The 24,159-nt window shown below is 43.8% G+C and overlaps 1 protein-coding gene across 4 annotated transcripts in view; it reads right to left on the bottom strand.

Moving 5' to 3' along the window:
* LOC112562326 (mucin-12-like) overlaps window positions 1–24,159 on the bottom strand; it is a 145,484-nt gene that overhangs the window by 34,442 nt on the left and 86,883 nt on the right. For 3 of the 4 annotated variants that reach the window (XM_025235536.1, XM_025235546.1, XM_025235526.1), the window contains exons 6-19: window positions 21,192–22,610; window positions 15,661–15,717; window positions 14,932–15,034; window positions 12,854–12,930; window positions 11,506–11,739; window positions 10,683–10,876; window positions 10,030–10,240; window positions 8,862–9,139; window positions 8,002–8,448; window positions 5,643–5,865; window positions 5,113–5,230; window positions 4,633–4,716; window positions 3,763–3,853; window positions 3,030–3,120 (exon numbers count right to left, since the gene is read on the bottom strand). In XM_025235536.1, coding sequence (XP_025091321.1) covers window positions 3,030–3,120; window positions 3,763–3,853; window positions 4,633–4,716; window positions 5,113–5,230; window positions 5,643–5,865; window positions 8,002–8,448; window positions 8,862–9,139; window positions 10,030–10,240; window positions 10,683–10,876; window positions 11,506–11,739; window positions 12,854–12,930; window positions 14,932–15,034; window positions 15,661–15,717; window positions 21,192–22,610 — 3,627 coding nt within the window. The remainder of the gene's footprint in view (window positions 1–3,029; window positions 3,121–3,762; window positions 3,854–4,632; window positions 4,717–5,112; window positions 5,231–5,642; window positions 5,866–8,001; window positions 8,449–8,861; window positions 9,140–10,029; window positions 10,241–10,682; window positions 10,877–11,505; window positions 11,740–12,853; window positions 12,931–14,931; window positions 15,035–15,660; window positions 15,718–21,191; window positions 22,611–24,159) is intronic. The other variant, XM_025235553.1, reaches the window with a different exon arrangement.

The following is a 24,159-nucleotide window of genomic DNA, read 5'->3' as shown; positions in this document are numbered from 1 at the left end:
ATCCGCGAAAGGGAATGTTGGCATTTGTGCTTTATCCCACCAGCGACTGATTACTTCAGTGAAATCGCTGGAGTGTAGTGACAAGTGAAGCACTACAAGCAGAGAGGTCGGGTTCGATTCTAGTTTAAAACTTAATTTTTCTACATGTTTGTAAATGTCGATAATAATTTTCTTCTTGTGTGTTCGTTTAATCCGAAGATAGTGTGTGCATGCGCTTTTGCTGATTATCTTTAGAAGAGCACGGTCTGGTTGTTATATGATTTAAGAATTGGGGCGGATTAAAAAAATAAATAAAACATCCAGTTCTGAACGAGCAGACAAACGCAATGCCAAGCATAAGCGTGTGGCATGTGACCTTCACTCAAACATGGACTCTCCGCCTCCCTCCGCTAACACCCTCCCACTCCCCACCACCCCTATTATGACCTGCATCCCCGCAACAAGCCTGTCCAGCCAAGCGGAACGAGTAGGAGCGATAATGGAAAATTCTATCCGGGCTCCCTCCATTCACAGACGAGGAGAACTTCACCAGCGGTCATAAAAAGCTAACATAAATTCTTATATCTCTCCCGAGGTGCCTCTTTCTTCTCCAGCCTTCACCGCGATTCAGTTTGTTACGCTAGGTTGTCTTTCCCTATCAGTCTGCAGTTACATCCCCCATTTTAATGAATATTCATTTCGCGCGACCTCTTCTATCCGCGCTACCCCGAGCTTGGAGGCGGCGGTCTCTTGCCACCCTGCTCACCCATCATGTTGCCACCTTGTGTGCGGGTGAGGCTGCCTGCTATGGCGGTGACAATTTATGTTTCTGATCCCGTTGCCGGAGCCTAACGACTCCACACATTATTGCTCGCAAGTTCAGACCTAAATTACACCGCGGATGCTCACCACCGGGGTGGGTGGGAGTCGGAATAAAAGAGTCTGCCCACTTCGCTACCCTCCTCACCCTTTCCCAGCCCATGCCCACCAGTTCTGCTGACGATGGCGAGGAAAAAAGACGGTTAAAAATACGAAGGGATTAACCTTTTCACGTTCAAGCACCTCCAGCAGTTTCCAGTGCTAATCAGGAAGCGACGCAAGGCTAACAAAATCTGATCTTTCCTCCCAAGAATAAAGTGATAGGGCTAATAAATAATGTAAAGTCTTCTTCTTACGCGGGAATTGGGGGTGATGCATTCTCGACTCTTCCATTTCCAGACGGTCTTACTTCAGTCAGTTGTAATGGCTTTTAACTCGGCGAGCTAATCTAGTTCCTAATTCTCGGCATAAATCGACAAGAAATTCTCCTAAACTTCAGTCAGGACAGAGCTTCAGTCAGAGGTGGCCATTCATTCTCTAGCAGCAGTGAGGGGAGAAGAAGAAATGAGCTGGACTATGCCGTCGTTTACAAGGGGGAAAAAAAATCTCAGTTAAAACATCTCCATAAGTGGTTCACCGTATCTAGGCCAGGAGAAGACAATCCTCTCTTTTTCCGCCTTTACCCTCCCCCTTTCCACTCAATGCAATGCCGTACTCCAATTCTGGTAAGTAGATGTTGGTTGGGTCACCTTTTTTTTCACGGTCAACCGTTCTAAACCAGGGGTGGGCAACTTTTTGTCCTGCCAAGGCTCATTATGACATTTTTTTACATCATTCGCGGGCGAAAACAATTATCAACTTAAAAATTAGACTACTTTATTTGGCAAAGTCGTAGATTGTTCACAGTGTGCTAACACTTTTGCACAGCATACACTCCCAGGCTGCCTGGCACCGACTGTCCCATGAGTCACCGCAGTACAGACAGACGAGCCGCAGGTGTCGCGTGCCTCGATGTCTAGGACAGAATGACCATCTTTGCATAGTTTGCGCATGCGCATAAAGATAAATGTTAACTTAAAAAAACCTGCTTGCAACTCGTCTCGATAATGTTCAGTTAGTTCTTGTCCGGTCTTCACTGCCAGAAATCACCATCCGCACTTTGCTCTGTCACCCACAGCTTGTTTTTTGTGCGCAGATGACACACTCAACAAGAAGCATACCTCATCCCTCCCAAAGACCTGTACAAGTTTAAGGAATAACCATTACCTTACCTTTATATCCTGTCTATCCCGTCAGCAAGTGTGTTGCTTGTCCCTCAAAATTTACCTTATGATCATGAATCACAACATAAATTTATGTAGCTATGAAAACAATCCCGCTCTAAACCAAAGGCAACGGGGCATTCCCGTCTTCCACAAAGCTGAAATCTGTTTCTGGATGAAAAGCTGTCCACCAAGCTTGAATTTGTTTGTTGATGTTCCGCAGCACTTGACTGTTTCGTGATGATGTGGGGGATTTTCACAGTGATTTAAGATGGTCGGTTGGCAGATGTTAGTGTTCCAGTATTATCGGTCGGCTCAAGAAGGCGTTTAGTGATTATTTGTCGCCATTTCCAGGTGTCTAAGAATTTTCTATCAGATGAGCTGCATGCATTGCAAGAAACTGCGACTCAACAGGAAGTGGGTCAGCGATCTTCTCGTCGCAAGATCGGAACTTCTGATAATCACCACACTCAAAAACCGCGAACATCAGCGACGATTATGTCATCCACTTAAAATAACGAACACATCAACTTCCCAGAATGCGCTCATGGTATGGACAGCATACCGCTCTCATCCTTATTTCCTTTTTACCTCCTCCCTTTTACATTTCTCCCACCCGCCCGGATCCCCCAAAATATTACAATGGGTCAAAATATTCTACACAACCACAATGAAGCACGACAGGTCAAAGGTCGACATAAAAATTCCTCCCAGAACAGTATTAAAAGCTGAGCTTCGAATACAATGTTGCCACCAGCAAAGCTCTTACATTTAACAAGTTTCAAGCAAATGTATCTGGTCGATTGGATGTGTTGGGCGGCTGAAATAGCAAAGTGGTAAAATGGATAGATTTCAGGGAATTTTGTGTCCTGTAAAATAAAAAAAAAAAGACTGTCTCGCAAGACAAAATATTGTCACGTGACAACAACAAAAAAAAAAAAAATAAATAAATAAATAAAAAATACTCACCATAATGACCATGTGATGTCAGAGACAGAGAGTGTCGCCGCTTGTGCTTGTGGGTAAACAGCTTCAGCCTGCCCAGCTTCGCCGGCGGCAACTGTGGAACAGAAATTAAGAAATATATTCAAACCTTGCACTGCAAGAAAGAGTCTGCACTCGGCCAAGGAAACAAAGAAACATCAGCTAATTGTTCAGACCCAATTTTGTTCTCTGAAATGTCCCCGTCAAAAACTAACATTCTTTAAAGAAAACAAAATCCACAGGCGGTAACAAGGTTGGAGTTTATTTTTAAGGCGGAATATAATGCCACTTTATTTATTTTGTGCTTAGTCTTTTTGTGTTCTACACTTGATTGCGTGCGGTGCCGGTGGAAGTCGTTTCCTTAACGATTCACTAAAACAAACAACACACCCACCCACACATATATTAACCAGCACAAGAACGAACTACCACCACCAAAACTGCCTCGACAAACTACAATCTAATGTAAAAACTTCTGTCTCTTCTCTCACCTATGATAACATGCACCAACAACAAAAATAAAACTGATTTTAAAGAAAGCGACACCTTTCGGCAACAATTTTTTCAAGAAAGTGCAGCTGGAGAAAGAAAAGGCATTTTGAGAAAAAGGAATGTGCGACTAAATTAGATTAATTCCGCCTGTAAGGGCGATGGGGGTCATGGTTAATAAGGCACGGCTAGAAGTGGCGGTTAATTGAGGAGGACATCAAAATGGCACCTTGCGAAACACTCTGTCCACAAGCTCTTCTGCTGGTCGCCGCTTCTTCACAACGCCTTCCTTGTTGCCTTTGCCACTGGAACTGTTGGAACTGATTGGCAAACAAAAGTCCAGGAAACTTAAATAGAAAAAGCACGTCTGGCTGCGACGACAAATAACCATGAATTTTTGTAAGAATCCAAATCATCCAAACAAAGTTGATGTTTTGGATTTGAAACTTAATTTAAACATAACAGTTGTTTTTTGTTTATATACAGTAGCCAACAGGGGAATCATCATACACATCATCACTATTACTCTTAACAAATAATCTTTTCTGGAGTAAAAATCAAAACTGAGAAAGGATTACTCAATAATTTTTTGAGAAAAGAAACAATGCATTGGCAAAACAATTTGCATTCATTTGTTAAATCACAATATACTGGAGATAATTTCAAACAGAAAATAGTTTAAACTAAATAAAGCAATTGTTTTTCGTTTATATATCGTGACTGACAATTAAATTATCATACATTTAAAACATCAATATTACTTTTATGTTTCTCAAAAAAATATTTATGAGAGGGTAAAGAGAAGAACACGACCAGCTTTTCGCAAAAAAAACAACCCAAAAAACAAACAAACAAAAAAACCCCAAAAAACAAAACAAAACAAAAACAATATATAAATAAACATAAAGGAAAATAGTGAGAGGGAGAGGACAACAGATTGGAAAAATCGTAGCAAATCCCATGTTTTGATATTCACACACCGCCTTCTGTGTATGTAATGCCAACAGACAACTTCACCTTTGCGCCGAAAGTTACAGTTAAAAAGCAAAGAATGCGAAGGCAAAGGTCAAGGTAAAGGTAAGAGGAGGAGGACACCAACCTCTCGTCGTCCGCTTTCTTGCTGACAAACTTTCGTTTCCTCGGTCGTCCCCGCCCTCGTTTGCCTAGCGACGAGCTGTCTCCACTGCGACAGATGTGAGTGTCTCGATGACAAACATTTGTTTAACCATTGACTCTTACAATATATTGCCACTAACAATGCTTCTACCTTTTAACAACAACAACAACAACAACAACTCTTTGTGTAAGTTTTACAGCTGTAGATAACATTCTGGAACAGCTAGAGACAGTCGCTGTCACACTTTTTCATTCTTTCAGTCATTAAGAGCAACAGTCTCGGTTATTCTCTCATGTGGTCACTTGAGTTTAACATTTTTTCAACTGACAAAACAAAATAAAAAAAATATTCCATCGATTGTAATTTTTTCTTCATGGACATTAAAGAGTTGTTAATATTTAACCATTCAGTATAGAGGCAATTAGGGACAGTCGGAGAAGAGATAAGATCCTAATGTATTACTCTTTTTCCTTCCTGGGCTGAAGTTTCGCCAGTTCTCGCTGCTTCTCGCGATACTGGCGCTGCAGTTCCGCCAGGCGCAGCCTCATGTCCCACTCCAGGGCGTCCATGCTCGCTAAGCCTGAATTCAGAAGAGACCTTTAAATTGTCGAACATCACACATAAGTACCGGGACATCAGTTTTCTTACCCAAGTCATGATAATCTTTTATTTATTCTTTTCGAGGGCATGTCACACCTTTTAATAAAGCACTGACAGTACTGAACAAATATCTGCTTTTGTTTCCTCTATAAATCAGCAAAGTCTACGACCTTTGACAACACATGTATACTAACAAATACTTAAGGATAGACATGAGTTCTTGCTATAAGCAGGTCTCCAGTATTTTCGACTCCCGCAAGATTGTAATCCTATATTTCCACCTATAATCAATAGTAAAATATTGTGCCTTATATTTATATTTGCCTGAAGCGCCCCTTGAACCCATTGGAAAGAATAATCTGTTCAAAGGCAGCCAGCTTGAAGACACTTACTTGAGGACACCTTGTACTCGCCAGGTGCTGATGTACTGTCCTTCCTGACCACTCCCCATTTGGGCGACACCTCCCTGTCCAGATGTCTGTCCCCTCTGGGAGTTGTCTGTCCACTTCTCTCCCCTTCCCCAACGGAGACGGTATCGTCCAACTCCACGCAAGGCAACGGAGTGTCCGACTTGAAGGAGTCACTCGGAGATGGAAAGACAACTTTGGGATCCACCTGATCACAGTGATGTAGGAAAAGAAAGTGTGATTGGATTTCCTTAGGTTTGTCTGTAATTTCATCAACTTTGAAAAAGTGTGTTGCGAGAACAGGATGGGGAGATTAACATGAAACGTGTTTGTGTGAACATGGTTCCCGCCTCTGTGGAGTGAGAAGGAATCATACCAGATTCTCTTCTCAACCACCAGGTCCCGACCCCAGTCCTAACAAGACATTTTCAATCACTAAACCCGGCGCCAAGTCCACAAAATTAATTCAGTCATTGAACCCTATGTCAATCTTGAAACGCCCTCTCAGTCACTAGGCCAGATGCCAGCTTATAAGACCTTAGTCAATAAACCTGATGTTTATCTCACAAAAGCTATTCAGTAACTAAAATGTTATACCAATCCTAAAAGAAAGTCACTGGAACCCAGTTTTATCAAAAAGAGACCTATGTTTCCCCTTCCATATTTCCTTTTCCAAGTAGTCGCAGACGATCTGCAATTGTACACATAAAGAAAGTCTCAGTCCACGAGGGAAAGCAAGGTTCAGCAACCGTTCAATGTCCTCAAGATGACACCAATGGGCGCCTACAGTTTCCAACAATGAGCTAGAAGTTTTTTGTTTAATTACCCGGATGTCGGTATTAGAAGCTTTAACTGATGGCGTAACCACTTAAAAAAATTCATTCTCCAGCATTCGTCTCCGAAGAATCATCGGTAAAATGTCTATTAAATATATGTGTCATAGGTTTTCCTCTTCTTTTAACAGACTTGCTTTTCAACACGGAGAAAAATAAGAATTCGATGAAATTTGCATAACGCAGGAACAAACGAAATAAACAAAAAACTCAAAACTTAATTTCTTTCGAGAAGAAAGTATTTTGGAATAGAATTACATACTTTAAAAGCTCCATTTTCTTGTCTTCGTTGTCTCTTAATTAAAATGGCTTCCATTAGCTGCAAATTTCAAAATAAACACCAACAAAACTCAGTTGCTATTAAAACCACTTGTCTGTATTTTGTTGACTGTAAGTTCACATAGATGGCTGTAAACCATCCCCAGTGAGGCTAGTTAAGTTGGAGTTGCCATGGCATACACTGGCTACAAGTGTGGCTAATCAACCTTCTTGCCAGACAGTTGAGGCCATGATGAAGGCGATCGACGAACGAGGAAAACGAAGAAAAAATACTAGTTAACAAACAACTGTCCTGGCTTACTAGATAAATGTTTACTCAGTCACACACCCTCAAAACAAATTTAATTGAGAGGGTCTCCACCTGTCGAGGCTCTATTCAACCAATCTGCCGCACCTACATGGTAAAGTTGTTTTCATTTAGTCACATGACTTTGCAAGGTCACTGTGTAATTCCACCATTACCACAATGACATTTAGTCACACCACTTTTTTTACTAACCCTCTTTCGCTGACTTCCTGTTGGAGAAACGGGTAAAAACTGCTAAAACAGACAACTTCCCTGCATTCCAAGACCTTGTCTCTCGTATTGATTGGACAAGGCGCACATCATGAAGACATCCCAGTACGAGCGCACTCGACCGGGGAATCTTGAATCAATGTGAGCAAAAATAAAACACACATAACCCCTAACCCCTAACCCTAATCCCCTATCCCTAATCCACCGTAGCCATACCTGAAACCATCGTTCAATCCAGACAATAAAACAAATTCGACTTGCAGGTAACAGCCAAGCTACATAACAGCAAAAATAAATGTTACTGTGGAATTTTATCCAAAATAAATCGTTCAGCAGGCAGACAATTCATTACCTTCTTATACCGTACAATAACACTTTGTATCGATCGACAACATCAGACGACTTTCCATTATCCGCTGACGCAACAGAATACCTCCATCGGCGAGGAAAGGTCACGTGAGTTGCGCAAATACAAACCTCACCATCACACTCATTTCCATAAAGCCACCCAGCATTGCTACCGCGTTGAAGGCCGATTCCACCCTCAGCTGCCTACCCGAACCTTCGAATTGATGATTAAATCCCGTTTTTATTTTGTAATTACTTTTATATTATTTTCTTCGAGTAATTGCTGCACTATTTCTTCTTCGTCCCCGCAGCGAGTTACGAACACAAAGTGTAAACAAACAAACAAACAAACAAATGAAGTACTCACGAATGCAGATCCACACTTTGGCCGTTTCTCAGCGAGTGTGCTCAGCAGTTCAAGGCCGTCGGCCGCCTGCAGTAACTGTGGGTCGGTGAAGGGGTTGTAGGTGCCACCAGGTGGCCCGTGCTGGGTGATCCCCGCCGACCCCGAGTGTCCGCCCAGACGCTCTTCCGCAGCCATGGCGGCCGAGGCGACGGCGGCGACGGTTCCGAGGGGCGAGCTGTCCTCGTGCCTCAGCAGCGGTGGGGCGGGGTGGTGCTGCAGAGCAAAGTCCGCGCTGCTGCAGATGACGGAGAGGGGCTGCATGGGCCCCACCTCGCTGGTCACCAGCGGCACGACGGAATGCCCCAACTCGCTCGTCTGGATGCCCTGCTCCTTGGAGACGACCTTGCGAGCGGTGGGTTGGGGGTCAAGGTCGGAGGTGGTCTGCACGGACACGCAGCACGTGCTGATCTGTAAGCATAAATGCTCAAATTGTATCTATATCACACAATGAATCCTGTCTGAGCGTCCAAGTTGATCGCATTCTAAACACTTTCCGAGGACGTGTTTTAAAATTGTCAACAACAATCACGTAGTGTTTCACTAGTATTTTTCCTTTCTTCTTATATAGAGTCCATTTCCCAACTACCATATACGCATTTTGGGAAAGAACGACTTTTGTTTTCAAGTCACAAAGTTCGGCAAAATTAAAAATATAGTTCATAAAAACCACCGATTTATGTGGCAGATGGTACTGCTCCAAAACAAACAATTTTTATCCACAAAGAAAACAAGGTTGTGGAAATGCACAATTTCCGCGAGTGTTTACATCCTACCCCAGCCTCTGACAATCAGAATTTAATTTCCCAGACAGTCCCCCTCACCTCTTTTTTGATGTCGGCTGCCACCGCTGCTTCCTTGACCCCGCCATATTGGGTGACGTCACTGGAGGGCAAGGCGCTGAAGATGATGGGCGACGTGCCCCGGGACTGAGTGGTGGGGGCTTCCGTCTTGATGGGCAAGGGCTCTCCCAGCGAGAGGCCGGAGGGCAGAGGCAAAAGGGCAGAGTTAAACACAAAAGGGAACTGCGTGCTGGTCAGGCTGGCGGCTGCTGCTGCTGCTGTCTGGTATGGGAACGGAAGAGCCTGGGTCGCCAAGTCGGCTGTCAAGTGAAAACATCACAACATCAGTAAGATTACTTTTCCTGCTGGGAAGGTATCCACCAAGATATACACAACGGTCATTGGATGGACATTTTCACACGCTGCTGAACTCTGGTTATTGCAGATTTAAAGTTCTGACATATTACTTCATTATTAGGTTGTCGTGCACACAGTTGTAACACTCGTTTAGTTAATCGGTTGAGACACTATTTTCGCTGAACACTTTTGTCTTTTCATGGGTGTGTCCCTCCTTCAATCGTTTTTCCGCTGTAATATTGTTAGCAATCCTGTCTCATCTAGTGATATTATTTTCCTCCCCAAACAATTCTGTCTTTTGACGGTAATATTCTTAAGCCCACTGAAACAATCTTGTCTTTTTTATTTTTACACTCGTCTTCTTACTCAGCAAGCCTCTCTTCTCATCGTAATATTCTCTTACTTCGTATCCACCAATCCTTTTTTTTCTCCCCATCACTTCTTGGTCTACAAATCCTGTCTTCTCACAATTTTTTTTGCCTCGCTCATTCCTGAAATCCTGTCTTCCTACTGTAATATTTTGCCTCACTTATCTCCTTAAATCCAATCCTTTCAATGGAATATTCTGTCTTCTTTTTGGCCTACCAATCATGCCTTCAAACACTCCGAATAACTCATCTCACCCTAATATTCTCTAACGCTTTCTTTCAACATTCTCGTTCTCATCTTACTACTTCACTTCATTCTTTTCAGATTGTCTACAAAACATGAAGTTTGAACAGTGTGACGATACAACTGTCATACGATCCACTTTAATTCTACACAATCACAGCTTTCAAGTACTTTTAAGTAATCATTGACTACCATCAAAAATCGAGAAATTGGTGGGCAGGAATAGAGAGAAGGAACGTACCCGCCATGAAGCTGTTGGCTATGTTAACTGGCTCCTGTTTCTCTCTGTCGTGACCGTTGCCTGCTGCAGCGGTGGTGGTGGCTGATGTCGGAGGAACAGCCTTGTCCTTGCACACCTGTCCTGAACACGACTGTGGCTGCAGACCAGTGTCCGACGACTGGCTGCCCTCCCTGCTATCTTCCTGAACAGTTTCTGCCTGTTCCACGGGTCGCTGCAGTGTGTGGAGGAGAGGTTTGTTTTTAAGGGGGTGGGTGGGAAATAACATTACAAGTCATATACACGCGTGCAGATGAGAGCGCAGGCACGAACACACCTACAACCTTGACAACGAGCAGTAGCCATCTTGTCTTTCACAACAGTGCGTGTCGGGAACAAAAACATATTTGTTCCCGAAGAGTCCTCATCATCGTGATCATCACTGTTATCTTCTCCTATTTCACTTCTTCACATTACCAGGCATGTTTACCTACTGAAGGCGTATTTCTTCAAAACACAACTAATTTTCTTTGTGAGATCTCTGTCAAACTAACTTTTCAACAAAATAAATTGTACATGCAAAAAAACAAACAAACAAACAAAAACAAAACAAAACAAAACAAAAAAACAAAACAAACCCCAAAAAACAAACAAACAAACAAACAAAAAGAACTCACTGGAACTCGTCCGTTGTCTTCAACTTCCTGGGCAAGACGTCCATTGTCGTCGGCCGACAAAGCAGCAGCCGTGACCTGCGCGTGCTGGGACAGGGGGACAGTCAGGTGGGTGAAGGACGGGGCCGCAGGAAGTGCCTGGGTGGTGGCTGGGTTCTGGAAGGCTGCCGGCCAGAAGGGGTTTTGATCGACGATATCTGGAGGTGAAAACACCACAGCGACACCATGTTACCAGCCGGCAGGAGCCAAGGATCAACCACTGACCAACCCAAGATACTGTTTACTTCTTCACACAGAGAGACCGACTGCAGGCTTTCCCCCTCCGGTAAGCATTTTTACGACAATAAATATCATGACTTAAGTGACACATAGTCTCTTGAAAAAACATTAGGAAAAAAATTAATAAACCTTTTCAATGCAATAATCATATGTATTGCTATTTTATCCTTTTCTTCACATTGTGTGCGTGGCACTGTATGATTAATTATAATATAATATATAAAATTATATATTAATTATAATACGACAATACTTCTGAAGCAACTAAACAATATAACTGTGTCATCCTAGCTACCAGCTTGATACCTCTCAAATAATTATGTCACCAGTTCGTGATGTAGTGGCTGGCGGCAGAAAACAATCGTTTGTAACATAAACAGGGATTTAATTTTTGTGGTGACCGAGTCTCTGCAAAAGCAGGGTTCCAGAACGACCGTTATGAGAAGCTGTTGTATGTGTGTGTGAGTGAGAGTTCAAACGACCATCAGACGAGTTCTTAATCACCGCCTTCGATCCACTTAAGTCAAAAGCAGTGAGATGGCATTACCTCCACTTGGTATGAGGAGTAGCTGCCCTGTCAGTGGATCATGCGCGAGCTTAAACCCGCTGCTGATTGGGTGGTGGCTCGTGTCAAAGGTGGCGGTGGACGTGGGAATGCCCGGATGTAAGGTGAAGGGCGGCTGCGGAAGCCAGGCGGAAGGAGCCAAGCCATGGCTGGCTGCAATCCACTGGTTTGCCAGGGGTCGCAATCGCAGTTCCTCTGTGAGTGCGTTGTCTCCTCCTGCAATTCCACATTTTTAATTGTATTGTCCCCCCTTGCTAACAACACTTCGCTGCACCCAGTCACCAAAAAAGCTTCCTTTCTCACTCAGCAGGTTTACCCAGCCCACTTAATTATTCCGAGGAGAAAATGGGTAGAGGTGGGAGGTAGCTCGTAATCAGAAATTCTCTCCAACGAAGCCAATCAGTTTCGAACAGCCCACTTCGGTCTCAGCCAGAGGGTGTGGAGGTACCAAGGGGGGATTCACTGTGTAGTCTCCTCCCCTCCCCACTCACCCTCGGCTTCAAGTAGGTCAAGGGCTCGGTGTGAAGCCACAGACATTTCCATTTGGTATGTGTGCACGTGCAATCGTAAATATAATACACAGACAATTCTAACTAAATACACATTTTCTTAAGAAAAGGAAGCTTACAGAAAACAATTAAAATTGAAGAGAGATTGAGTAAGAGTGTGTGTGCTTGTGTAACTCCATAATTCAAGTAAAGGCGGGGGAGGGGTGGATCGGGAGATATAAGGTCACTGAAATAAGTACAGTGATACCTCGGTTCTCGAACATAATTCGTTCCGGGAGGACGGTCGAGAACCAAATTGTTCGAGAACCGAAGCAATGAAACCCAAAGGAAATAATGGAAACTGGATTAATTCGTTCCAAGCCCCAGAAAATACCTATTTACTGGCCTAATTTGTATATAATATGTAGAAAAACATGAGTCTCAACAAGAAATAAGAAATAAAAGTGTATTTATTAAAACAAAAAAACAAAAAAAATGTACTGTACAGTACAGTACAGTAAATTGTGTTTCATTTACTGTACCTGTACCAAACTTTATGGCAGGAGGGAATGAATGTGGAGGGAGGAGGGAAGGGGGATGGTTATTGTCACTGATGACGCAAGCAAGGCGCGCTGGGCCGAATGAACGCCATTCGGCTCAACTCGGACGTTCGGATGTTCGAGTTCCAAATATTTGTTCGAATTCCAAGACAAAATTTTCTCGAATTTCCTGGTCGAATACCGATTTGGTCGAAAGTCAAGGCGTTCGAGAACCGAGGTATCACTGTATTTCATATTATATACTACATTGCAACAAAGAATTAGATAAATTCAGTGTCTTACCGGTAACCACTAGGTTAGGTGGAAGGGTTGTGTTTGGAATAGGCTTGGCGGCTCCAGTCAACAGGCTTTTCTGTTGCCTGCGCAAAAATAAGCAAAGTATCAAAACACAAACATCCAGAAGACGATGGTAGAAAGTTTGATATTTTTCTATGATCTCTTATCATCAAGCGCATGCAGAGTCAAAGTCAAAACAGAAAATGTTGGACAAGAATGACAAAAGAATATATAAATAGACCATACAGCAGGAAGAATAACAAAAGGAAGTTAACAGAAAGCAGCAAAACTAAATACGGAACATGAGAAGGTGCGACATGGATGCGATTACCGGGAATGTGTGTACATACCATTACACAGACCCTCACTTCCTGGTTTTTAAGACGACACAATACAGTAAAGATGCAGACCAGAAGAAAAATCACGGATGTGTATAGGTTGACATGTCTGCCGAGACCAACGCTTAGCCTCTTGCGAAGTTCTCCGCTGTTAGTCTCGGCGAGCCTTAACAATGAATATGACTAAACCGGAAGCTTTGTACACACTTGCCACGTTTTAGTAGTTAACTGGAAAAAAATCGTCTGCCAGCAGTCCAGTAATACAAGTTCGTTGAAAAAGTAATGGGGAGGAAGCACAACATGAGCGCCAGCAGCGATAGCTAGGGGAGTTATCTTTTCCTGCAAATCCATCCGTCAGACAGTTGGAGTTTATGCTCATCACGATCATCGCCAACCACACCCTCCCCCTTCCCTGTGCAGCGGCTGCCTCCCACCAGGAATCGATTGGTAACTACAAGCGGGTCTCTGGTAATTTCCCTTCTACCTGCAAGTCAGTCTACAGAAGTGAGAGAGAGAGAAAGCCGTGCTGCTCTCTCTCTCTCTAGGTATTCTCAACGAAGAGACGCACAAACTCAAACTAAGATAAGCAGCATCGATGTATTCTATATAGTAATAGTAACGAGGATTTATTATTATTATTATTGGTCATGCAAATGCTGCTAATTTGATACAATGTAGAAGGGCAACTCATGTAACAATACCCATCCCACGGGGAAGCTGTTATCAACTGACTCGGGTAAGGGATGATGATTAATGGACGTACACAATCTTATTCTGGATCATGAAAATCGCATTCAGAACGGGTTGGATGCTTTAAAAAAAAAAAAAAGCGGAAACAGACAGCAAGGTAAGCACACTAGACTATTCAATTCCACAGGTTTTTAAGGGCCGCCACACGCTGCTTTATTGTCACTGACGAGCGCACTAGCCACTGCGCGTGCATCAAGTTCTCTAACACAGAGGGCGTGAACATGCTGAGGTACGAGACAGTGAAAATACCATGTACAAGCTGGACACCGTGCACACCGCCAACTATGATGAGAATTAGCATATCGAACTTGTGAAGACTATGTTGCAGACAATGCAACAACAGGCTTAGTTTCATTTAAGTATTTTACAACGATTCGTTAATCCTCTGATGAGGTGGTTAAACCGGTGTACATTACAACGGCTTTTAAACATTGACCCAAGCAAGAAAAATACACAAAATAATGTTGCTGCTTGAACAAAGCTAAATAAATTGTGATTTAACTAATAACCGATGAAAGAGGATTAAATAATGATTTGATCGAGCCTAATAAGGTAAATTATACGATATCATGTCGAGAGTACTTTGCAGCTACAAAGAGGATTTAAAAAATACAAATATACAACAATAATTACTTTACAAATCAGAGAGAACGAATTTTTTATTACTATTATTAGCAATATGAGAACATAATCGAATAAATTTACGATTATTAAAAATCTGACAGAATAAATAATTGTGACTATTAGAGCGGAATGAAATAACGGGTGTGCTGTTGTGAACGCAAACACCTGGACACAAATCAGTTAATCCATTTGTCCAGTTCCAAAGCTGATTTCAGGGCACACATCCCAGTCTGCTGTTGAGCTTTAAGAATCTGTCCCCATGAATGGACAGATATTTACCTCCACCGTTACCTCTTCTTTCGCCCAACCACATTCACTCATTCACTCAGCAGATAGTGGTCACCACTGTTGACGAGGGCGCTTACAGCTCACCTGTGAAAGTCCTCGCGCTCTTTGTACTCGTGACACGTGACGTCACTATCATCGGTAGGTCTCAGGTGGAGGTCTCCCCTGTTAATCCCTTGTCGTGTGTCCACTGCATCAGAAAACAAAAAGCATCACCGCCAAATCCTAAAAACGCAAATACGAAATCGAACTAATCACTTTTTTGTGTTCCTAACCACCACCACAAATTTTCGCTGCGTCTTACAAGGTTTCGTATATGAACAACATTGACTAGGTGAGGCTGGGGATGGGGTGAGGGTGTCAGACTCCTGACATTGACGGATTTGTTTAAAACCTTACTTACAGAAGTTTAAAAACACATCGCGCGGTGATTGGCTGTTTCGGCAAAAGGAATGCAAACATGACTAACTTCAAATATGCAGACGTTAATTATGATGAGGTCTTCTTCATGCAACAGTTAAAAAAAACAACAGAATACTCAAAGTATACAAATATACATACTGAATGTCGGATGCATATTTCTCGCGCAGTCATTTCTTAATTCGCAGCGACAAATAAATATTTACAGATACTATAAAAAAACGGCGTCGTGTTTTCACTCCCGATGTCATCAACATTATTATTATTCCTATTCCTCCTCTCCCCACAAATGATGCTGACACATTCTATCTCTCTTGACACTGTAAGCGCCTGTTCATCAGTGCAGGAAGGCTTGAGCAATTAAACATATATTTTGTGGATAATTTGATTGCCTACCTCGTCCAGTATCCGGTCTCTGCTGTGCCACGGCTATTCCCACTGGAATGTTGGAGGCTGCAACACAAACACCATGCGACTCATCAGGGCATGACTATGAGTTCACTGAGTAAGAAACCAAACAATGTAAGTAACCTGTTCACAGACAAAAACAACTAATCAAGAAAGGACAAGCAACTTGCTAAAGACAACAGCAAGTAACAAGTAACCAGCCACAAGCAAAAAGAATCTTATTACAATTATTCACAGATAACAAAAAGAAAATAAACAAGTAATTATTCAGAAAGACGATAATAACAAAAATGAATGTAAAGGAGACGGCACCGTTCAATAATATTTAAACACAAACCATAATCAATGACCTAAAATCAAGTCCGTCCTAGAACGCAAACTCATAAAAACACTTTACCCAAAAACAAACCACCCGAACACGGAAACGAGTGATAAATTAAGTATCTAATTAAAAAAAAATAAACCAAAATAGACCACTCCAATTTTGGGGGAAAACAGTGTTTCAACCATTCTGAAATCCATGTTGTTTTCTTTTTCAAAAGTAAGATGTCGTAGACTGCTTCACGAATGTAATAAAGTAGTTCCAGCGCGTGCCTGACCTTGGATTCTTGCGCTCGACCCCGTAATGCCGGGGTCACTGGGGCAGCCGCGGTCGATCTCCGAGTGTGACGACATCATGCTCTACTCCTGGTTGCCATGCTAACAGTCTCCGCCCTCATACATATAAATATAAGTACTGACATGTCACGTCAGCGTCAACATGCTTTACCAAATAACCGACAGCCTATGGAATGGCGGAGGAATATTCCGTTTGAATGAATGTTTATCAGTTTTACATGTGATAAACTTCATGCTCCATCACCATTTAAGTATTTCAGGAAAGTTCAGTTTGTAAAATGTACCGGTCTCTGGCAGTGAATAATAATAAATAATAACAAATGATGAAGCATCAGGTTCTAGCTAAACATTAATCACTGCCAACACCCACGCCCGTCCCACACACACACACATGCATGCACACGCATGTAAACCCAAAAAGGTGGCAGAAAAAGAAAGAGAATGCGAGGTGAGTGAGAACAACTATGCTACCTTCACCGCAAACATTAGGAACAAATTTACCGCCAGAAATACATTTGTCGATCTTGCGGTTGCTAGGCAACAGTATGAGCTAATCATTTCCCGAAGAGACCCGAAGGAAAACATGGCATGGTGGCCGTCTGCTACCATCACACAGCTATTTACTGCATACCGAGCTCGCCCCCTGCACACCTACACATGCTGCAAGTCCACGCGCTGTAACGCGCGTGCAAAGAAAGCCTACACGCACGCGCACACAGACACTTGATGCAGGCACGCACCGTACACCATCCATGCACACACGCTCACGTGCACACGAAGGTTTTTGTGGTTGTAGCTACACGACATCTGTGCGAGCACACGTGCATACACACGTGCAAATAAAGATGTTTGTAACCACACTCCAACACACATCTGCACGCCCTTGTATTCACACGTGGACAAACACACGTGCTCACGCAAACACACCCTTTTTATCCACACATGCACGTACATGTCCTTACAGCTAATCATGATGTTCATCTTCTGAATGAAACCTTCAACACGGCTGACTGAAGTACTCAACAGTCCAAACAAACTTCTGAGGAAGAAGATCCATTACCCCAAATTTGTATTTCTGTTAGTTAGTTAGTTATGTCCCTGGAATTGTTTGTCAATATGCGTTTGAAAGTGTGCTTTAAGCATTTTTAATTGATGCAGAACTTATTGAGCACACATTTAAGAAATACAAAATATAAATTTGCGTTATTTTGTTATTATTATTATTTAGTTCTTTGTCTTCTGGATCGAATGTGAACAAATAATAAAATGAGCCAATCAGAACGTGCGTGACAGTAAAACAGTAAAACCTCCATTAGTATTTATAACTATGTTTAGCTCTGCTACTTCACACTTGCAACTTTAGTATTCCTGCACTTGTTATTTTTGTTTAAATTAAAGCCTATAATTTTGGTAGACATTCCATACATTATCAGTCATGGCGACTACGTGTGTACCTCCCAACAAAGGATCTGTGCTGCGAAATTTTAAGCAACCAAACAGGAAGTTATTGTATGACTAATGAACAGTCTTATGTACTAAATATTTCTGTCACGCAAAAGCGAAACTGAAAAGTATAACATCTAGAAGTCGCAAGCAGTAGCAAAAGAAACCAAAAAAAAAAAAAAAAAAAAACCCAAAAACCCAAAAAGAAACACAAAAACAACAACAAAAAAACAAAAAAAAAACAACAACAAAAAACCACACAAAAAAAACAAAACAAAACAAAACACAAAACAAAACAGATATACACAAACACATAGAAATGAAAGCCAGGAAAGTCCGAATTCTGAGTGTTCTATTTGATGCGATACAATGAAACAACGAAAGTATATATATATCCTTCTATTAATTGACGTTCGATGGGACTGGCCAGTAGACGATATTTTTGTATACTGAGGGGAAAAAACCCCGAGTTTTGTGGTAGTTAACAACAGCAAAATGTATGAGCAGGCTCTGTACACACAAAATCAATCTACGAAACTGCACGTAATGTAAACTCATCAATTACTGCGTTTGACGAGGGCTGGCAGACCCGCGAATTTTTTTTTTTACTATCATTATTTCTTCGTATTAATGGCAATCAGGTATGTCGTTATAACGATGACATGCTGTGACGGCCAAGTCCTGTTGTCTGCCACAAAACTTGGATGTACGCATGCGCAAGCTGGTGCAAGCGCACAGCTTCCGGTGGCCAGCGGGGCACGTTTGGCGGCACCATGCACACCGCCATGTGGAGCCGATGCTTGTCGCACTCATGTGCAGAAACTGTGTCCGCGCGACCTTCGGTAATGTGTATTCCTAGCAAACAAATCCTGCCGCTCGTACTTGTGCAAATCCGCCGCACAGCCCGGCCTTGGGACTGCAGGGCAGCAGCTCGGAATAATGGAAGACACTTATTTCTCCACCGCCGTCACAGCTGGTGGTGGTGGTGGTGGTGTGGTGGTGGTGGTGGTGGTGGTGGTGGTGGTGGTTGGGGGTCTGGTTGGCGATTACCGCGTGCATCTCACGCCCTACCCCAGATACCCCCAGTTTAATTATCCACCTCGACCTGATGCACACGCTGAAATGATCAACGCCGCTTCATTGCACGTCCATGCATCACTGCCCTTCTGCTTCGCCCTTCCGTTGATTGGCTGAGCTTAGGCACCCTCCCTCCCCTAAGAACACACGCGCATGTGCGCGCGCCACACCAGAAGATTGTGCAACATTCACTGGTTTGATACAACCTCTACCTCTGCTGGGCTCGCCCGTTTCGATCGAATCAAACTAAACAAATTGGCGAAGAACTACTCCAACCGTCTACAATAATAAAAAATGAAAAAAATCATTTAATTTCGAGGAAATCGGATCAGATCGTCTGTGCACAAGCAGATTTTCACCAACCATCTCGATAAGAAGCTTCGGGGTTGGGAATTTATCGACCGATATTAGATGAAATCTTTTGTTTGAGCCGAGTTCAGTCGAAGCTGGACGTGGACAAACCTCCGTTGCGGAAGATTTTGCTTACAGCTTCATCCCAGGAGAAAGGGAGCAAGGAGGAATTATCAAATCGAAATCGGATTTTTTTTAAAATTGCAAAGCAGACAATCAGAATGGTTCTCCATCAATAGTTGTTTGAGACTTCGTTGGAGACGAGAAACTGACCCGCTGTGATGACCTTTTTTGTAACTTCATTACCTGGCCGCCCCTACCAGGTGAGAAACCCGAACTGTTCCAGGTAAGATTCTATCGCCGGAAGGACTGAGACGGTGCTTTGATAACCAAGACTGACAGATTTTAGTGCTGAAGAATTTAATATACCTACACAGGTATTTAACTGAAAAATATTGACGAGCGTTTGCCCGCGATTGCCAAAACTGTCATCTAACCGCCACGAAAAAAAGCCTCCGAATTCGCAATGGCAACTTCACAAGACATACGGGGTAGTGCAGCCAACATGTCTGGGTACCAAGACAAGCCATGTTCCAGATAATGTAGTAAGAAGCAAATCTTGAATGTAATTCACATCTTATTACACTCGCCAGACACCGAGCCTGGACTATTATGGTTGTTTGCCAGTAAAAGAAGCAAGCCTGACTATACAGGCACATGGCGGGCGGATGGCTGCCACTCGGGTGTCGGACACGGGTCGATGTGCTGGCATCTGCTGCTTGTCCGCCTGCACGACCTCTACAGTTTTGTTTGTTGCAGATGAACGGTCGCAATAAGACACAGAAAGTCAAACATTGGCACTGAGAATGGGGCAGACCGGACCTGATCACGTGATAATGAAGCAAAAACTAATTTTATTTCTTGTGTTGGCGACCTTATCGTGGCCTCGTCCAGTTACATGACTGTTTTTTTTTCCGGATAAAATACCAAATGTGATATAACTCTGGCTGCATCAGATTCAAAGAAAGACAAAACTTACAGTTGCCAGACCTCATCAAGTCATCGACTGGATGTCTAATGACCCTCTATTCTAAGATATAAAACTACTAACATCGTTTATTATTTATTTACATTATTTATTGCACTTGCAAAAGAAATAAATACTAACCTTACTAATGCGATCATCAAGATACTATCGGGTGTTTTTGTGACTCAATTCCGTGCATGAATAAAAAAACAACTAAGTTAAATCAATTGAGAGCCGTAAAGTTCGGACACCAGTGCCTCATAACCCAGCTGACTGATTTCACTGCCCATCCCTGGGTTAGAAGCTCATCATCAAACGATATTTTATGACACATCATTCAAATCCCGCTGTCAAAAAACGAAATGGCAAGGGGGGACCCAACAAATGTAATTCAATCTTCGAAACAGCTCGGGCAAAGTTTTCTGACAAACAAAGTTTCAAGCGGAGAGCTGCGTGGTTTGAGTACTGGCTTCCGATTTTCGGAGGCTTTCCATATCCACGCGCACACACACGCACGCAAAGAACTGTCCTGAGAAAAGTGATACCTCCCCGACAATCACCCCCAAATACCTTAGTTTGATAGCAAGACTTTCACAGCTGGTAATGGGCAGGCAGACAAACACATACAATATTGTGTTGTTTCTACCTATAAAGTATTTTTCCAAACAAGCAGAGACATCTGAGTGGTGGCGGTGGTGGGGGAAGAAAGAGAGAAAATCGAGAGGCTGAAAACAAAAAAGCAACAGCGAGACGATGAACACGTGTGACGTCATGTAGATAAAAAGGTCCTTCTTTACCGGACGAATATGGACGAACGTTCGACCAAGGTTTTACAAGATCGCTATCAAGCCTGGTCGTATGTTCCTCCATATTTGTCCAGTTACAAAGGTGCCCAGGAGCCTGTCTAACGAGTCACATACTTCGATAAATCTAAGTACTTCAGGTAAGTGTTAACATAGTGCTCATTAACAAAACTAATCTGCCCGAGGAGAAGGTCACTCACCGATATGCTCAGTTAGCTCCTCTTTGTCCAAGCCCTCGCTCACCGACACATCGTCCTCTTCATCCGCACACTCGTCGTCGTCGTCTTTGTCCTCCGGCGACTCCTTGCCGTGCACAGACGGCACGGAGGCGCGGGGAGGGGCCGAGCCGCACCTCACCTCCCCAGAGCCCATCATCTGCATCATCCGTAGGACCGCCAACGGCCTGATGACTTCCGACTCCGGACCCTGACCGGACTTTTCCGTTGCCGAGGAGGTCGCTGCAGTAGCAGCGTTCTCCGTTCGCCTGCTGGAGGACGGTTTGGTCAAGTTCAATGCTTGGTTGCTTTCGGCACACGGTTGTGATGTCACTGTCAGCTTCCCGGTGCTGGATTGGTGCGCGCCGGACGACTGCCGAGACCTGTCGAGGGCCGGATGAAAGGGCAGAGAAGTTACGGCGCCTTCCTTTAGGGAATGGTCCAGCAGCGAACACATTCTCGGCCCGGCGGGAGAGAGGACGGTCGCTTTGCACGATGTCCTGTCCGTGGAATCGGACTTGAGCACTACTTTGTCCCCACGATGCCTGCTGCTGCTGCCACCGGCACGACTTGGGGACGGTTTATGAGCATGTTTAGTCGTCTCTGACTCCTGCTTCTCGCTCACACATGGTCGGCGAGGAAGCAGAGTGGTCTTGCTGCCCCCAGCTGAGTCATCGCCGCCACGTCTGGAGATGCTGAAGTCCAAAGCGACGTCGGGAAAGCCAGCAGTCATGGTGCTGTGACTGCTGCACGAGCCGGGGTGCAGGCTGGGGCTTGGGGTCGTGCTGACGTGGAACGACGATGATGACGAAGAAAGCGGCGTCCGGCACGACGATGACGTCACGGACGGCGAGCGATCGCCGAAAGCCTCCCCGAAACCCTCGTGGCGCCCGCCGCCGCGGCGAGCGAGCTCCTCCCCATGCCCGCCGTCTCCCCCTCCGAATGGGGCACTCTCAGATCCGTACCCGAGACGCCCCTCTGGCTGGTGACAGGTGGAGGAGTATGCGGACAGACCCGAGGGCTTGTCCTCCCAGCCGCTGCTTCCCTCGCAGCTGGAGTCACCCGCTCCCTCCACGCTTCCTGAGGGAGTGCGAAGAGCCTCGCATCCGACGTCGACCGAGGACTTTGCGGCGGGGGAGCCGCCCCCCTCGTGGCAGCACGAGCTACGGGATCCCTCAGTCTTCAGGCGCGGTTCCAGGCATCCCTTGGACATGCCCCGGATGAGGGGCCCCTTGTATGTTCCCACTTCCGGAACGAAGGTGGTGGTGGCCTGCACCCTCCTCACGCCGCTAGCCCCGTTTCCAGCGCCCTCTGGCTGCGAGTACAGGGTGTGGTAGTAGGGCAGCGCCGAGGTGATCTGTGATGTCACACTGCTGCTGCTGCTGAGCGGTGGCGCTGCTGTCGCTGTGATGACGCGAGAAAGAACGAGAGCAGATTTATTTCGCTCACACAGTTCGCGAGTATCGACATAAAATATTGTTGTATGTGTGTCTGTGTGTCTGTATGCGTGACTTCTGTATATTGCTTAAAATACTGCATACTGCTATAAGCGTGCAATACCTGCACGTTCCTTACCGCATTCCTGATGCCACATTCCAGTCTGTAAAACAGAGACAGCTTCTTAAAATAGCTACTTCCTCTTTTCGGAATAAACAAAACGAAAGTTGTACGAGTAAAAATATATTTGCAGAATTTGCAATCTACAAAAAGAATCAGCCTGACATGTACAGCACCTCGTTTCCATTTCTGCTGCACGATGGTATTTATTTGTGTATTGCGGCGGGAACTATGTGCCTGAAAATTTACTTTAAAGCCAATAAACAATACTCTAAAATAATAGAACACAGACTAGAACTATCTATCTATCATGTGCAAAATATATCTGGTCCTCTTTTTGCAAGGACTTCACCCCTCTTCAAGAACATGAGAATATTTGTGTATGAAAACACACCTGCCAAAGAAATATATGGCTTAAAAAAACAAGCAAAGAGGGAATCACTGCAAGTCTAACAAAACAACGGAACCAGAAACTTTCAAAACTGTGTTTTTGACTTGTTGTTTGACTTGTTATTTTTCTAATTATGCACAAGCATATTACATGAAACGAAAATAGCAGGATCAGGAAAACGCTTTTTTCAACTTATGACGACCATACAAAGGATCAGAAATACTGCGGAAAGTACTTTGTGTGTCATCATGTATTTAAACATAAAATAAAATTGTTTGTCAACACCTCATGCGTCTTTGGAATTATTTGATAAACAAGTTGAAACAATTAACAAGTTTTACACTTGTATAAGGTGGCTCGCCGCCGCAAATGCCCCTTCCTCTGCAGCGGTGTTATATATAACAAAAAAAAAAAAAAAATGGAAAAGAAGAGATTCATCACACAAACTGTAGACTACACAGTGTTCTCTCTCTCTCTCACACACACACACACACACACGTGCACTACTGGTTGCCTGAACTTTCCTACAGTTACCCCTCAACTGACAGCCTCAAACATGATGTGCTGAATGCTATAAATGTCTAGTCCGCAACGATTTCCAGTACAAGATTACATATATAACGACATTTCTCCGAAACGACCCACAGACAGTCCGTTGAGATGAGCTTCTGAAGCGAGAACAACCACCAGTCCTGATTAATCATGTGAAGACCTTTCTCAAGCCGACAAATGTCCGAAGTTTGACCAAGTTTGTCAAAGTTGTGAGGGGAGGTAACAGAAAACCAACGGTTTGGGGGACAAAGTCTGGGACATCGAAACTTGGAGGACACGTTCAGTCCCAGAAATGTTTGCCAAAATATTTGCAATACAATGACACTTTGTGCTGTTACGGACGGTCGATGTTTCTGCACATTTTTCCCGCTTAAGAACGAGCTTAAAGAGGCTTCTTTACCGGACCACATGGTTGTCGAACATGTGACTACCTTTGGCAAACAAATGTGACGA

The sequence above is a fragment of the Pomacea canaliculata genome, linkage group LG1 (genome assembly GCF_003073045.1).
Source record: "Pomacea canaliculata isolate SZHN2017 linkage group LG1, ASM307304v1, whole genome shotgun sequence".
NCBI classification, from domain to species: Eukaryota; Metazoa; Mollusca; class Gastropoda; order Architaenioglossa; family Ampullariidae; genus Pomacea; species Pomacea canaliculata.
The sequence above is the reverse complement of the archived record's forward strand: the minus strand, read 5'-3'. Positions and strand labels throughout refer to the sequence as shown.